The 16,049-nt window shown below is 47.0% G+C and overlaps 1 protein-coding gene across 24 annotated transcripts in view; it reads right to left on the minus strand.

The window, feature by feature from the left end:
- Nucleotides 1–16,049, minus strand: part of LRRFIP1 (LRR binding FLII interacting protein 1) — a 155,165-nt gene that overhangs the window by 50,416 nt on the left and 88,700 nt on the right. For 13 of the 24 annotated variants that reach the window (XM_064286480.1, XM_064286476.1, XM_064286483.1 and 10 more), the window contains one exon: nt 15,408–15,494. In XM_064286480.1, coding sequence (XP_064142550.1) covers nt 15,408–15,494 — 87 coding nt within the window. Of the gene's footprint in view, nt 1–977; nt 1,029–1,756; nt 1,802–3,700; nt 3,749–7,504; nt 7,523–15,407; nt 15,495–16,049 lie in introns of all 24 variants that reach the window. The other 11 variants (XM_064286467.1, XM_064286473.1, XM_064286464.1 and 8 more) reach the window with 2 other exon arrangements.

Raw genomic sequence — 16,049 nt, forward strand, 5'->3', positions numbered from 1 at the left:
TTCTGGCAAAATCCCGGTGGATCTGCTTCGGGCTCTGAGTAAAACAGGGTAAGGTAACAGCAGACCAACAGTATATCATCTTCATGTTTCCTGCCCTAAAGGAAGAGCTACATGAAATATGCCAATGCAGGCAGTCCCGTGTGATATCACGATTTAATTGTCACGGTGATTAAAAACAACAGCAAACCTTCAGCTCTATCCAGTCCTTGAATTAAACGGAGTGGCCAGATTGAGACGTAGTTGTTACTCACGGTGAGATGTAATTTCACCTCTGTGGTCAAATCAACTGACATGCCCAGATGCATTTCCTGATTTAAAGCACTAAGTAAAACATAGTTTTTCTGCTTCAATTCTCAAAGCACACACATTTTCCAAGTACAGTTATGAAGATTTTTTGGGGGATGTTTAAGGAAAAATATATATTTGTGTCTATTGAAAATTCAAGGTGTCAGGGAAGGGATTTATCTCACTGTGGTTATAAAGGGGAAGGCCCCTCACACACGTCACCAGGCAGCCCAGAGCTTACAAGGAGCTACGCAAAACCCTCGCTGACGAGCAATCGCGTGACGGGTGCAGCTGTAAAGTCACTTTCGCTGCCATCATCCCGTTTTGTTGGGGACCATCATCCCGTTTTGTTGGGGAGCGTGTATGTAAACAAGCGCATCAGCAAAGCCAAGACAACATCAACCAAGGTTGGGTAGTTTTGTGATGTGGACAAATCAAAAAAAAAAAAGGTGGTAGCTTCTACTCTTGGGAGAAGGGTGCAACAGGAGTGCCCGGGGTTATTAAACAACCCCCCAGGTAGCAACACAGAAACAGGGCAGCGTTGACCAGCTTTTAAGTGAGCATCTTGTCAGCTGGATACTGACGGTGAGACTCTCTGGGAGGAGGAATGAGGATTGTGGAAGCAGGGATGACAAGGCAAAGCGTTTCTATCCTAAATGGGTCCATGCAAAGGCAGTCGCAGTGGTACTGACCCTCAGGCTGCCACGACTACCCACTGACATGCGCTCGTCTTCATCGGAAGCCTAGGAAGAGAGAGGATGAGAACAACCATGAGGTGATCGTACACACAGAGAAGCCACGCTGACCGATCCCACAGCAGGGGGCTCAGATGCCCCCTACAATCCCAGGGGATGTAAGCCTAGGTCCTCCGCCACATGGGTGCTGCACACGCTGTTTACGCAGGACTGTTTCTGGGTCACATGGATTCAGATTGATTTCGTCAAAGTGGAATCATTTACTTCCCTAGTGATTTACTAATCCCGACTCCTAGTGAATATTATTACGCAAACTATTCATGTGTCTTCCACAGCAAAAAAGCACTGAAAGCTTTATGAACATGTTAATACTTGAAAATTTCTCACACACACTCCCCTCACCACAGTCAGGTCAAAGCGCTAAAAGTTGCACTCAGAGTCTTTGTTTAGGTAACAAAACTGCTATTCCAGGAAAACCTGCGAAAGCCGGAACCTGTATAAGGTGGAAACTTGTCAGAGAAGGAAAACTCAAATATTTTCCACTAAAAGAGTGCAACAGAAAGGTGGCAAGACTGCACCCTGTCAAAGGCGGGAAACTTGTAAGACCCAGAAAAACAAGGCAGAGTCGTCGAGTTCCGGCTCTCACAGGTCTCACTGCAGTGAACTTCGTTCAGAAGTGTCATTGGGAGATGACAGCAAATACACATTTCAGCCATTAAAAGTACAAATCAGACTCTCAGTCAAACGCCGAAGTGAGGAACGAGGAGGGTACTAACCGATGTGTTCCTTCTGGATCTACGAGAGTAGCGTTCGCTGTCTTCCTACCGAAGCATCGGAGAAGAGTATGAAAAGGTTAGAGACAGCAGAGCAAGTGCCTAGAAGAGCCTTAGACAGCCCAGTTGCATATAATACAGCGTTTCTGATATAAATGTCAAGTAAATATTTTCTTTGCTTTTGTTTAAAGGTTTCAATTAAACCACTGGGGAAAAATGTTTTCTTCTAAAGGAGGGTATGTAAGCACACAAATAATCGGTGTATTTTATTTTGGCTTAAAAACAAGCATGTGTGGGAGGCTGGGCCTTAATTTCTTTTAGCCTCTGTAATCTGGCCCATTTAAATAAACTTACTATTTTTCTTACATTCAGGACCTGTCTTCTCAGTAATCAGAAAGTAAGCCATTTTTCTTACATATCCGATAAGGATTATCGCCCTTCTATCTGATATATTTCGTGGCTTCTAACACACACGCAGTTTTCTACATCTTGACATCTCTGAAATTGGGGTATATCTTATAATCAAATCTCAAAATTATAACTAGCAGCAATTTTCTTTTTTACCCAGTCAAAAAACCATGATGCATTTTAAGATTTGATAAAATACCCCTCCCCCCGTGCTTTATAAGCCTAAAATGATGGTTTACACCACAAGAAAGGTTGGATTTAATCTTTTTTTTTCCCCCCAATAGGGGAAGTTCTTGCTCTTTGTATTTCAAAACCTATTCTCTTTTACATTACACGTAGGTATCTAAGACTTCAGGAGATGATTTTACATTTCCTTTACTTTTATGTATGTTGTTGTCCTTAGGTGTCATCAAGTCGACTTTGACTCACAGCGACTCCACCGAACAGAACTGCCCTGCAGGGTTTCCTAGGCTGTAATCTTTATGGGAACAGATCGCCAGGTCTTTCTCCTTTCGACAGCAACTGGTTTTTTTTATCATGAGAAGTGAACCAGTTCTCAATTAAAAAGCAAGAGGGGATGTTTCAGGAGACCGGCTGAGAAGGTAAAGGTGTTTCCTCATCACAAACGGGGCTTCAGGGGTCACAGTGGGTGAGGTGGGGAACAGAGGGTGTATCAAGGTAAACAGGGAGGGCGTATCAAGGCCGGAAGGAGGTGACGGGACCGGTGGTGGCAGTCATGAATGAAGGAAACAGAGCACAATGCCACTTTTGGGTTCCAACGAGAACTTGGCAAGAGGTGTGATTGTATTTCTGGAAAGTTCTCATGCCGGGGGCACGAGCTCAGCCTAAGTGCCCCCTATAGGAAAGTCTTGTGCCCGGGGAAATCAGGGAGGCTGTGGTAGTAGGGAAAACCCTGGTGGAGCAGTGGTTAAGAGCTACAGCTGCTAACCAAAAGGTCGGCAGTTCAAATCCACCAGGTGCTCCTTGGAAACTCTATGGAGCAGCTCTACTCTGTCCTATAGGTTTGCTATGAGTTGGAATCAACTCGATGACAACGGGTATTTTTTTTTTGTTTTTTTGGTGGTAGCAGGGGCCCCACAAACTCTGCTGGCCAGCAGGCTCCAGGAGTCAGCTTCCACTAAACCGAAATCCAAGCCTATTGCCATTGGGTCAATTCTGACTCACGGCAACCCTATGTGTTACACAGTAGAACTGCTCCGTAGGGTTTTCTTGGCTATAATCTTTAGGGAAGCAGGTTGCCAGGCCTTTGTTCCGCAGTGCTGCTGGGTGGGTTTGGACTGCCAACCTTGAGCACAAACCGTTTGCACCACCCAGGCAAGAAAAAAAAGGCCAGACCAGGACTGTCACTAACCAAGCTTCATACAGAGATGTAAACAATCAGAAATCAGATGCAGAAATCCCCAGAAGAAAAATCTCAGTATTACATTACCATGCAAGAGAAAGATAGCTATGTAATTAAAGTGCATTGGAATTAAATTATGAACCATTTAAAAGTTTTAAATCGTATTCGAGGCCTACCATCCACTGCTCGATGTCACCCCATTTTGTATCCAGCCCATAATATTTCTATAGACAGAAGGGAGAGAAGATTAGGCAAGAAGTGAAATGGTGACCGCGTAAGAAGCTCTTCTGACATGCACTTCCACAGCCCCACAGTGAGGGACAGGCCAAGGCAAAGCAGCAGTCACGCGTTCCGGGTTCTGCTGAGGGAGGAAGCCGCCGCCCTAGCAGGCCTGGGGGTTTGGGAGACCCCCCCGCCCCCGCAAACTGAGAGAGGCAGGACAAAAGCATTCCCGTGGGGAGGAGGTAGTGGGGACCAGAGATCTAAACTTAGACCAGCAGCATTTCAAGCCCCTCTGCCAAGCTGTTCATACCCTCAAAACACACCGGAGGAAAAAGCGCTGTTCAAGAGAAGCAAGCTGAGAGCCATTCCCAAGGAGCTAAAACTGGGATGGAAAAACCTAGAGGAGACGGGGAGAAACTGTGTAACGGTCTCTAGGTTTCCAGCTCGCTGATCTCAGCTCTCTGACCTCTGTTCTACATCTGGGCACATGAGAAAATCCTTGGGACGTCTTTATAGATGCTGATGGAAAGGTGACTGGGCAGCTGGCAGAAGAGGTCTCTGCACTGTGAAGAAATACATGCAGAGTGGCCGGTTATGTTCAGAGTTCCCTGGATCTGACACCTCCACGTTTTCATCTGACTAGTCCACATCACGATGGCGCCAGAGAATGAAATAAGGAGGCTTGGAGTGGCCCTTACTGTTACTACTCCAAAATTAGGTGGGAACCCAGGTTAGAACCTCGAATAACGAGGATCTGCTCTTCTCACGTTTCCCTCAATTTCCAGTAAGAAAAGCAAGGAACAGCTGACCAGACCTCCCTCTCATACAACACAGGTGTGATTTTCTCTTTGACATTAAGGATCTTATAATCGAAAGGAAAAAAGCTGGGTGCTGGAGGTACACAACAGCTTTGGAAACTGTGTCCCAACAGCCAAAACAGGCGGTGTTTGGTTCCGTGTGGTTTTCGTCTCAGTTGATTTGGAAGGACGGCCAAATTTAGAACACACTGCCCTAACATGGTCGCAGGCCTTTCTCTGAGAGATGCTGGTAAGCAGAGGCCTGGAAGAGGAAAGAGTAGGGGGAGAATTTAACAGTGTTTTCAAAATTCAGGGAAGACAGGCTCTAATATAAAATGTGCAGCAGCCAAATCTTTTCCTCTAAGTTGCTTTCCTTAGAATATAAATTCAGAAAGGAAATAAAGGCAAACATTTCCCAAAGTCATGTTTTAACTTTAGCTTCGGCAGAATGCAAGAGCTTCCAAGCTGTCCTGCTTTCTATCAATCCCAATTCATTTAACACCAGCCTAACCCTCACTGTCAAAGTTCAGGTTTTTCACCTATAAAACGGGATGTCATCATCCCTCCTTCTCTCATGGCTTAATGACAAAGAAGGAAAATACAGTCTGCAAAAGGAAGGGGTCTATATAAATACCCCATCAAATTATTTAAATTCCAAAAGAAGTCTGTGTTAACAGTTTTTCTATTTTCATATTTGCCTTTCCGCCACATTCTATACCTACATCAAACACTGCACGCTATCTATTGCTCTTTTCATGATAAAAATAAGGACCAGTACTCAAAACCTTCCCTCCAGTTTCGAGGTGACTTTATTAATAGGTGCTGTAACTCTAGCTACATTTCCTCGTCATTCCTGGGGGACAACGCTGCTAGGAATAGCAAGTGCAGGGAACAAGCAGCCCCGGTGTTAGCTAGTGGCACCAGCACAGCAAACTCCAGAAACAGAGAAAAGATTTCCAAGGTGAACCACTGTGATTAGCAGGTGAGTCATGCAAAGAAGCAAGAGCCAGGCTACTGTGAAAGGTGCTTGACTTGCAGAAAAAGCCTTAATCCAGGAGAAGAGAAACCATTCCGAGAAGCAGCCAAACTGGCCAGGAGAGGGTATTTACTGTCTCTGTTTCCTTTCCTCAGGCCTCGGTGATAAGGAAAGCCTGCCCGTACCTGGGACGCACCTTTACTACAGAAATGTGTACCTGCTTGGCCACGGAGGACTTGGGAGCTTTGTCTGCTTCCACTTTGTATACAAATGAACATTCTGGCAAAAATTCTAAAAATGTCTTGCTGGTGAGTTAATAGAAAATAACGAGTCACCTGGAACAGGAAAGGCACGAACCCAAGTGGAAATGAACAGACAGAGCGACCCTTCCATGGTATTAGATCACAGAGTCTGGCACTGTTGGTTACAGCCAGGGCAGCCGGCCTTGCCTTTCCCCGGTCCAATGCTCAACCAGGCTACAGAAGACATGGAACTCTATTTTCAGTGTACAGTTCAACACACGGACCCTAGAAAAACTAGTGTGGCACGAATAGATTTTGGCACCTACCTAGCTGATTCCTTTGCACTCTTCAGGTTATTTAGGGTTGTACAGAGAGAAGAGAGCAGGTAAATCAAAAACCAGCCCACTGCCGTCGAGTCAGTTCCGACTCACAGCGACCCTCCAGGACAGAGTAGAGCCACCCCATAGGGTTTCCAAGGCCGTAATCTTTACGAAAGCAGCCTGCCCCGTCTTTCTCCTCGGTCGGCACCTGAGTGCTTAACCACTGCACCACCAGGGGTCCTTTAAGAGGGCCGGAGGAGGAGGCAATCTGGAGCTGCAGCTAGTCGAGAAATCCATCTCGACAGACTTTTAAAGTGCACAGATCGTGTGTTAAAGGGATGCCTGTCTGAGTCTCTGAAATTAAGCCATCCGATTTTGATTTTCTTAGCTGCTCTAAGAAGAAAAATATCGTTCTTTATCTAGAAACTGTTCTTAGTTGCCATCAGGTTGGCTCCGACTCGTGGCAACCCACGTGTGCAGCGCAGAACTGCCCAGTAGGGTTCTCAAGGCTGGGACCTCTCCGAAGCAGGCCACCAGGCCTGTCTTCCGCAGTGCCGCTGGGTAGGTTCGAACCACCCACCTTTTGGCTAGCAGTCGAGCACTTAAGCATTTGAGCCACCCAGGAACTCCATCTAGTAACTAAAGAAATGTATTTGAGGAACAATTATAAATGTCATAAACAACGAACTCAGTTCACTTAGTGAAGACTCGCTGTAGTCCACAAATTCCCCAGGGTCCGCGTGCTGCCTGCTTCATTATTCCGAAGCGTGAGTCACTGATCGCTTGTGTTCCTCTCTATTTCTCTGCCTGGCCTGCTCGGTGTATTTATTCGAAACCTCAGCCACTTCTACCAAATGCTAGGACGCAGAAATGCGTGCTCGTCTACAATATTCCGAATAGCAGGGAGGGAGGACAGCTAAATTTTGAGCTGGTGGATTTCATTGTTACATCATCACTTTTCCTTTTTACTCAGATTTTTAAATCAGTATGTAATAATCTCTCAGTGCATGGTGCTTTGCAGTGATATTTTTAAAGTTTTCTAATAAAATTAGCTGGGAAGATAATCTTTCTCTTTAAATATCTGATTTGAAAAGGGTTCCCAAATTTTGAAACGTGATTTTTGTCTTAGCACTAGGGTTTTTTTGTTTTTTTTTTTGAAAGAAACAATTTTCCTAATTTCTTGACGAAAACAGATGAGAAAAACACTAGGGACATAGAAATGTGTTCAATGGTTGCTCTCCACGGGTGTGTACGTGGGGGACCTAAGCGTACAAGTTCAAACACACTCATAAACCAAGCGGTAAGACAAGCAGTAAGAACTTCTGTGCGTCTTCAGCGCAAAGCGTTATTTCTGAAAGGTGGCCAGGCCCTTGGCAAAGAAAAACTGTGCATGCAAATTGGAAGTAAATAAGAAACAGCCTACCTTTTGAACCTGATAGATCTACAGAGAAGGGCAAAAGAAAAAGAGGGAAAGAAACAAAATCCAATTAAGGAGCCAGAAACATCAGAAAGACAGGTCCTGTAAATACCTAGAAATACCTAGAAATGTGAATAAAAGAATCATATTGAGAGAGAAAAAAAACAAACAGTGGACACTTGTAAAATATGAACCCAAAAAACCCTTTTAACCCCCCCACCGAAAGACTTAGTAATTTCATCACTTATCCCATAGTCTATTTCAGATAGACTGCAGAATCGTGGGTGTACCCCGTGGCTCTGTACCAGAACCTCTATCACCCTAATGCAAAAGTCTGTGTAACCTTCCAGTGACATCAGAGGAAAAAAGTACTCCTTCACCCTCAATTTCAAAATTCCTTTTCATACTGATAAAGCTTCAGTCAAAAAATGCAGAAACTTAATTGCAAAGTCAACAGATCAAGTTCATACATGATAAAGATGCTTTGACGTTCTGAATTGTGCAGATACAAACTGCACACCAGGAAAATTCCAGCTAAATAGAGTGATCGCTAGACTCTAACTGAAATACTTCAAAAAAACCAAAAACATGGCTTATTATCATAGCTTGACATATTAGTTTGCTTCGCAGGTTTATTCTACTTTTGTAGTAATCATTAAGAGTGAGATATCGCTCATTCATTCAAGAAACCACGTATTATGTCAGGTACTGTTCGAGGCCCTGCCAGAGCAGCAAAGGTGAGCCCAGGTGACTAGAATCAACCTCATGATTGACAACAGTGCAGAGAGGCACACTGATCATCTCATCACCACTTTCCCCTGTTGGTGCAGGTTCACTTGTGAAGTTCAAGGTTCACGTGGATTTCCCACAGAATACATACATTCTTCCCTAGTAAGTCCATTATAAACCTTTTAAACAGCCCCCAGAGCATGGCTAGCATGAGGACCACCACTACAGAGGGCTCCATGGGCTGCTGTGGAGGGGCCAGGGCTGGGGCTGGCCTGGGGGGTCTGAGTAAACCAGCAGCCAGCTCACTACCCCTATCCCCAGGCTCTGCTGGGCTTGGAGACACAGCTGATGTGACACACCTTGATGACAAATACTGGTGGCTCTGGACTCCTTCCCTGGCCCTCCTTTCTGCTCACTCCTCAGGCTCTCCTTGGGGGATCCCAGTCCCTGAAGTGGCTGCACTGGCAACCCGTCCCTGCAGTCCCCAAACCCAGCTTCCTGTTCTCGGAGCTCCCGGGGACATTCGGCATACAGCAGGTCTGGGTCTCCTGCTCAGAGCCAAACCTGTGTGAGTTGGGATGGTTGCCAATGATGATGGGAACAGGGGTCACAGCTCTCAATTTTTACACCAAAATGTTGACCTGACTAGTTAGACATGGGTCTTCCAGGGCATATTAATTTCTACTTAATCAACAAGTTGAAATGCCACTGCCTCAGGCTATGGGATTAAATAACCTCCAACTGGGAGAGCTGGTCTAATAATAGCCAGACCCGAGGCCGGGGCGGGTGGTGAGGAGTGGAGGGGTGTGCTCCCTGTGTGCGTTCCCAGACCTGCAAAGAGCCTCTCTGCAACTGGAAGCTCAGCCATTATCTCCTCTCACTCTTCCCTCTACATGTATGTGCAAACACACGCGTGTACACACGTGCACATTCCCTTGATTTGGGTCAGACCAAGAAATGGCAACACAAACAGCAACTGCGTCTGTGTTTTCTGTAAAATTCTTGCTAACAAAATCACCTCTTTTGGTGTTTAGTACTGCACTGTTACTGCTGCTGTTGAGCACAGCAGGTGGCGGCCCCACGTGTGCAGAGCAGGTGGCGGCCCCACGGGTGCAGGGCGGAGCGGCCCCACGGGTGCAGGGCGGAGCGGCCCCACAGGGTTTTCAAGGCTGTGACCTTTTGGAAGCAGATTGCCAGGCGTTTCTTCTGCACCGCCCAGGGACTCCCTGTTTAACACTATAATAGATACTATTTGTTTTTCCAGGTATGCTCCCATTTCTGTGAAGACTGGGGTCACGTGGATCATTACACCCCCTCTGCGGTGGGCTCCAGCAGGCTCACAAAAGCTAACTTTAATTCCATGCTTTGCTTTTTTTGGTTTGTTTTTACTGTTGACTATGTTATTTGACTGTGAGGCAGAGAAGGGTACTGGGAAGAAATAAGCTTTAAAAAAAAAAAAAAAAACCCACTCCCGTCGAGTCGATTCCAACTCATAGCGACACTACAGGATACAGTAGAACTGCCCCATAGAGTTTCCAAGGAGCGCCTGGTGGATTCAAACTGCTGACCTCCTGGTTAGCAGGTGTAGCATTTAACCACTACGCCACCAGGGTTTCCGAAAACAAGCTTTACAGTCAGCTAAATCTAGTGCTAAATCTTGGCTCGGCCGTGTCACGAGCTGCAGGAAACACTGTCAGATCTAAGGCCTGTTTTCCTCGCCTATCAAATGTGGGACGGTCCCTGTCACAGGCTGTATGTGAAGGTACCCAAGCTTAGGCTGAGACAGGATGGGGCTCCATCAGTGTCCACGCCACCCCCATCCCATTCTCTTTCACTGGTAATAAAATAGATACACTTTCCATTTAAAAATCTTTCAAATCCTTTTCTGAAGAAACAAATAGCATCACTCTCGTGTTTCAAAGACCCAAAAGTTACGACAGCAAAGCTGCAGTCTATAAACGGGTGCAGCTGTTGGGCTAACGAGATCAATAAACCAGGGCTCCACAGCCAGTGCACCGCCCCCTTCCACCGTCCACCCTGAACCCCCCTCCTTGATCTGGACGGGGTGAGCTTCTCACAAGGTTCTGCCTGGAGTGTTTGTCCTTGGCTTTGAGAAAACATGGCTTTCCTAAGTTAGGGCTGCCTTAACTCAGCGTCCCCACTGCTCAACCCTGAGAGTTTCCGGTGCTTCCGTCCTGACACGCCCTGCCCTCCATGCTGTCCTTCCACACACTGGTCATTCTCAGCCTGGGGCCGGGTCATGAGTCACAAGACCTGACCCTGGGTGGGAAACACTTCACTTTCTGGCTGCCTCCAGGGAAATCACAGGAGTGAGGGTATGAACACAAAAGCTGCTGTAATGCCGGGACAGCAGAGATCCGAACTATCAACATAAGATACACTTTAAATACATTTGCCACTTCCTTACAAGTGGGGCTGAGTTTTCCTCCTGGTTCTCTAACACAAACCCAGGGTGGCCAACGCTCACCTTACCTAAACGCCGCCCCAGTGTCTGGAGGCACCTCTGTGTGTAGCTGAATGCAGGGAGGGGAGTCCAGACCCAAATTACCCAAGTGTGTTCCCGTGAGACGCTCCATGGAGCCTGTGGGAGGCAGGACGTTTTCATCACCATGAGCCCTTCAGATGTCTTTACAGTGAAGGTGGAACGTACTGTTGTAATGAAGAGTTTCAAAGTTCTAATGGGATTTACCTGCCAAAGGACAGTTGTGAGTATGGCAAGGAGGGCCAATTGTGGCATCTTTAACCCACCTTTCTGGCTGCCTTATTCTCTGACAGTGCACACTCTTAGCAGGTACCCAGAGGGCAGTGCTGTTGCAGATGTGGACCTGGGAACGTGCAGGCCAGGTTCTGAGCCTCACTCAGCCATCCAGGGGCCCCACGGCAGTCCTGGCCACCTCCTTCTTCTGTTTGTGAAGTCAGGTGGTTCAGTGGGCTTCCCGGGGCTCTGTGAGGATGATGAGAACTGGCCAAGGCCTCCAGCACCCACCATGTCTGGTGGAGGGGACCAACCCCCAGCCACCATTTTTTTATACCAACTTTAATGGCCAAGGCTGAAAGCTTGCTATCTTCAGATAGCATCTGGTCAACTCTCTAGAGAAACAGAACCAATCACGATATATATATATATGGGGGCGAAGGGAAAAGAGAGAGAATTATTTTGAGGAATTGGCTCACGAGACTGTGGGGACTGGCAAGTCCCAACATCTGCAGGTTAGGCAGCAGCCTGGGAATCCCAGCAATCTTGTCCATTTCTAGTCCTGAAACAGAAGCCTCTTTTACCAAAGCTCAGTTTTTTCTCTTAGGGCCTTTAACTGATTGGACGAGGCCCACTCATACCGTGGAAGGTGAACTGCTTCACTGAAGGCCAACGGATTTAAATTAATCACAGGTAAACAGCTTCAGAGCAACATCCAGGCTGCCACTGGACCAAACGATAGGGCACCAGAGCCTTGCTGCGTGGACACACGACATTAACCATCACAGACGGCAATGATTTTTTGCAGCTTGGAATAAGAAAAACCCAACCAAACCCATATCCACTGAGATGATTCCAACCCACAGCGACCCTATAGGACAGAGGAGAACTGCCCCACGGGGTTTCCAACGCTGTCCTCTTTATAGAAGCAGACTGCCATGTCTTTCTCCCTCAGAGCAGCTGGTAGGCTCAAACTGCCATCCTTTTGCTCTGCAGCTGAGTGCTTTAACCACTGTGCCACCAGGGCTCTGAAATTGCCGAAGCTCTGCAACAGATTACTCTTATATTGTAGAATTAAAATAAAACAGAGAAGCTAAAATAAGTTTGACTCAAAGGAAGAGAGGGATGCTGTGCCCCTTAAAGGAGGCCATTCACGTAGCTGGCTTCTTGGCTTAATTCCTCCTAATGTTTTTCTTTCTAGATAAAGAAGTTTTGCCAAAGAACTTTGTTGAGTGCTGAGCTATTTACAATGTCACAGGCATACGTAAATCAATCCTGCCCATAATTAAGGATAAACGAAAAGCAAACCCACTGCCGTCGAGTGGATTCTGAGTCATAGAAACCCTACAGGACAGAGTAGAACTATCCTATAGGGTTTCCAAGGAGCGGATGGTAGATTTGAACTACCGACCTTTTGTTTAGCAGCTGAACTCTTAACCACTGGACAATTAACGATAGAATACATTTTGTCTAAACGTGAAATGTGAAAGGTATGTATGTATGTACATATGATATACCAATTCATTTCTGCATCGGTTTTGTCAAAGTTTATATTTGCATTCTTGGTGAAAGTAAATTTCTCTTAAATGTGAGAAAAGTGATAAAATGATGACCAATAACATCATGAAAACCAGAAGGACCCGCTTACAGGTCCCCCGCCATCGACTTCCTCTGAGTCCACCAGTTCAGCTCCAACAGCAGAGCCTAAGAAGGCAGCCATGTGTCCTGGGAAAGACTACCAGGACCGGGGGTGGGTGAGCTGCAATTCAATCAACTGTGCCAAAACCTGGCAGACCAACCAAACATTCTGGGAAGTTCTTCATACAAACCTTTACAACCTTAATAAGAAAGAATGGGGGACTACGGCAGCCCCCGGAGGGTGAGGGGTCCATGTGATAATAATGAAGCGGGGGGGTGGAGGGGAGCGCTCACTGGCTCCTGGCCCTGGAGAAGGCAGCAACCTCAACTCTGTAAGCTGTGAACCCAAACTAAGAAGCCACTACCCACTGGATTTACCATTGCCACGCCCCTCTGTCATTCTGGCTTCTAAAACAGTCAGTGGGGGGCCAGCAGGGTCCTGTGTACAGTGGACTTGCGCCAACAGAAACACACTGAGGAGAAATCAACACCAGGCAGTTTGAAAAAGCAATTGGGGGTTTATCACTTTAAAACTCTATCTATGAGAAACCAGTTCAGAATAAAATAATATTCCATTAGGTGGCCTCCAATACTCACTGTTTATTCAGATTTTGAGTGTGCAAGAATGGATCAATATCAGGACCATGGGAAGGTGGGGTGACAGGTACGTAACAGTGGCCTGCAGAACACTGAGATCTACTCCTCTTTCCCAGCTCTCTGTCCAAATACTTCCCTCTGGAAATTTCCTTGAACCTGCTTCTGGACTGATCATCCAGGGTCACTCCCGGTTCACGTCCTGGAGTTTATGCAAATGTGTTACTCAGGCTCTGATCCCTACACCGACACCATTAGAACCTGACCTCACCCTGACAGAGATGATGGGAGGAGGGGAAGGTGTTTCCTGTTAAACATCAGGCCTTTGGAAGTTTCAGCTCAGTCTAAAGTTCAAATAACTCATGTGAAAATCTGGGAGTATCTACTTCCTAATTTTAAAATGGGTGGGGGAAAAGGGTACCAGGAGAAGGCGAAACCTGTGCTCCTCTAAGTGAAGTAAATTAAAAGAAAGCCCAAAAAAGTAAAATACTAAGTCAATATAGAGGCAAAACGTCCTAAAAGCTAGAGCCTACTTACACGTGCATTTATATTCACAGTGAGGGAAAACGTGGTTATCTCAAACACTCGCTTAGTCTTTATTCACATGTACACACAGCACAACACCAAAAATACACTTGAAGCTGTTGTCGCAGCTGCTCGTTTGCTTGGGTCACTTCTCAATGACAGCTGGAATGTGTATGGGTCCCCTCTAAGGGACCAGTGTCTCCTCCTGTCCCTATCACTGCTGTGCCTGCATGGGTGTCCCGCCACCCCTTTCACTGGGGCTGTGGAACCACTCTCTTCATTAATCTCTTGGGCCTGAGTTTCCAGTAATCCTCAACCTATTCTTCCCACCACGTGGAAGACTTTTCTTCCCCAAACTCGAGGCTGGCCATGTCCCCACCCCTGTTTACACATTTCCAGTGACTGTCCATGGTCCTACCCCCAACCCCTGTGGTCAAAGGCAGGGAAGAGAAAGGTGACCCATTTGGTCCTCATTGAGAGTGTGACAGAATCTGCAATGGTTTTAAGAGAAATGCTGGTTTTTAACTGAAATCTCCCAAGCTGTCAACATGGGTTCAACTTTTTAAATTTCAGTAGAAAAGGACATCATGTCTGGTAAAATAGAGGGTCAGCGAAAACAAGGAAGACCCTCCATGAGATGGATGCCCACAGCGGCTGCAACAATGGGCTCTAAGGTACCAGTGATGATGAAGATGGCCAGGGCTGGGCAACATTCCATTCTGTCGTACATGATGTGGCCACGGGTCGGAGCCAATTCAACGACAACAACGTGCAAGTCAAACAAGAGCCTGTGCGTGAAAGCCAACCCTGGGAAAGGCAGCTGGCAACCTCTGTCCCACCCAACAACTGCAAACATTCTGAATAAGGAAACCCCTTAGGGGGTAGTGACAGTGGATGGCCCCTCAGGCCCGTCGGGCATGGCTTACAGGAGAACCTGGACTGAGACGGAATTGTCTTCATCTGACACGTCATCTTCAAGGTCAGGGTGAAGCTCACCGCTCTGTGAATTAAGGAGCGCTCACGCTGTAACACCTGACCTCTGACTCCAATCCAGATGATAAAGATGAGTAGCAGACAGCACCAGCAGGTGTGCCAACTACTGCTACCTGCCCGCCTGGGGGGCTACCTGCCCGCCTGGGGGGCTATCTGCCCGCCTGGGGGGCTACCTGCCTGCCTGGGGGGCGGCTTCCTCAGTGGCTATTTCACCCCCAGGTTTACTCTGTTCTGCGTGTCACACAGGGAGGGCTTCAGGCTTCATGAAACCTAATTAAAGCCATAAAAAAACCCAGGCGGGCGGGGCTGTTTTTACACAAAGCACCTTTGTCAGTTTTAAAAAGTGTAATAAGCTGCTCTTGTTTCACATTTTGATTTAGAGTATCCGGATGCCAGCTCATGATGTTCAGACCCAGCACCTCTTGGCTGCGTTCAGCAGAAGGCTGAGCTGGGAGCTGTGCCGGCAAGGGGCTCTGTGCAGGAAGCTGGTTCTGGGAGCTGCAGGCTAAGTGCCTGGGACAGGCACGCCTGGTATCTCGGCTATGTGCTCTCCTTGGCTTGACCTTGGACAAAAATCACATGCCCAGATGCGTGCCGCCCACGAGTAACATCCAGGGAACAGGTGTGTCCACAGCCAACAGGTGCCTCCATATCTGCACACAGAGCCTAAAATAAAAACCACTGTTGAAAGAATGCGCGGCCTCAGAGCCTTACCTCCTTCTGCTGCCGCTCTAACTCCTTCATGCGGATCTCACGAGCCTCTGCGCGGGCCGCACGCTTCGCCGCAAGCCTGGCCTCCGCCTAGAAGAGACAGGAAGAGATGGGGTTAACCACACTATCCTTGGAAGAAAGTCTTGTTCAGAGTTGTATAAACGCACGGTGAAGAATCACAGACTCAGAGGAGTTACAAGTGTCATCTGCAGTAACAGCAGTAGTAGTTATGTTACAATCATCACCACCATGGATCCAGCCCTTAACAACTCGGTTTTAGAGGAAACACAACCAGAATGGTCCTTAGAAGCAAGGATGGCGAGACTCTGGCTCACTTCCTTTGGTCACATCATTAGGAATGACCAATTGCTAGAAAAGGACGTCATGGTTGGTAACGTAGAGGGTCGGCAAAAATGAGGGAAATTCCTCATGAGATAAGTGGACCAGTAGGCACAACAATGGGCTCAAGAATATCAAAGATTGTGAAGATGGTGCAGGACTGGGCAAGGTTCCATTCTGTTATACATAAGGTCGCCATGAGTCGGGGCCAATGCGATGTCAACTGACATCAACAATGACAGGCACTACTCTCCGTATGCCATGTATTGGGTAGACACTATCGCCGTCCCCCGTTTCTAAATGACG

This window comes from Loxodonta africana, chromosome 6 (genome assembly GCF_030014295.1).
Source record: "Loxodonta africana isolate mLoxAfr1 chromosome 6, mLoxAfr1.hap2, whole genome shotgun sequence".
NCBI lineage: Eukaryota > Metazoa > Chordata > Mammalia > Proboscidea > Elephantidae > Loxodonta > Loxodonta africana.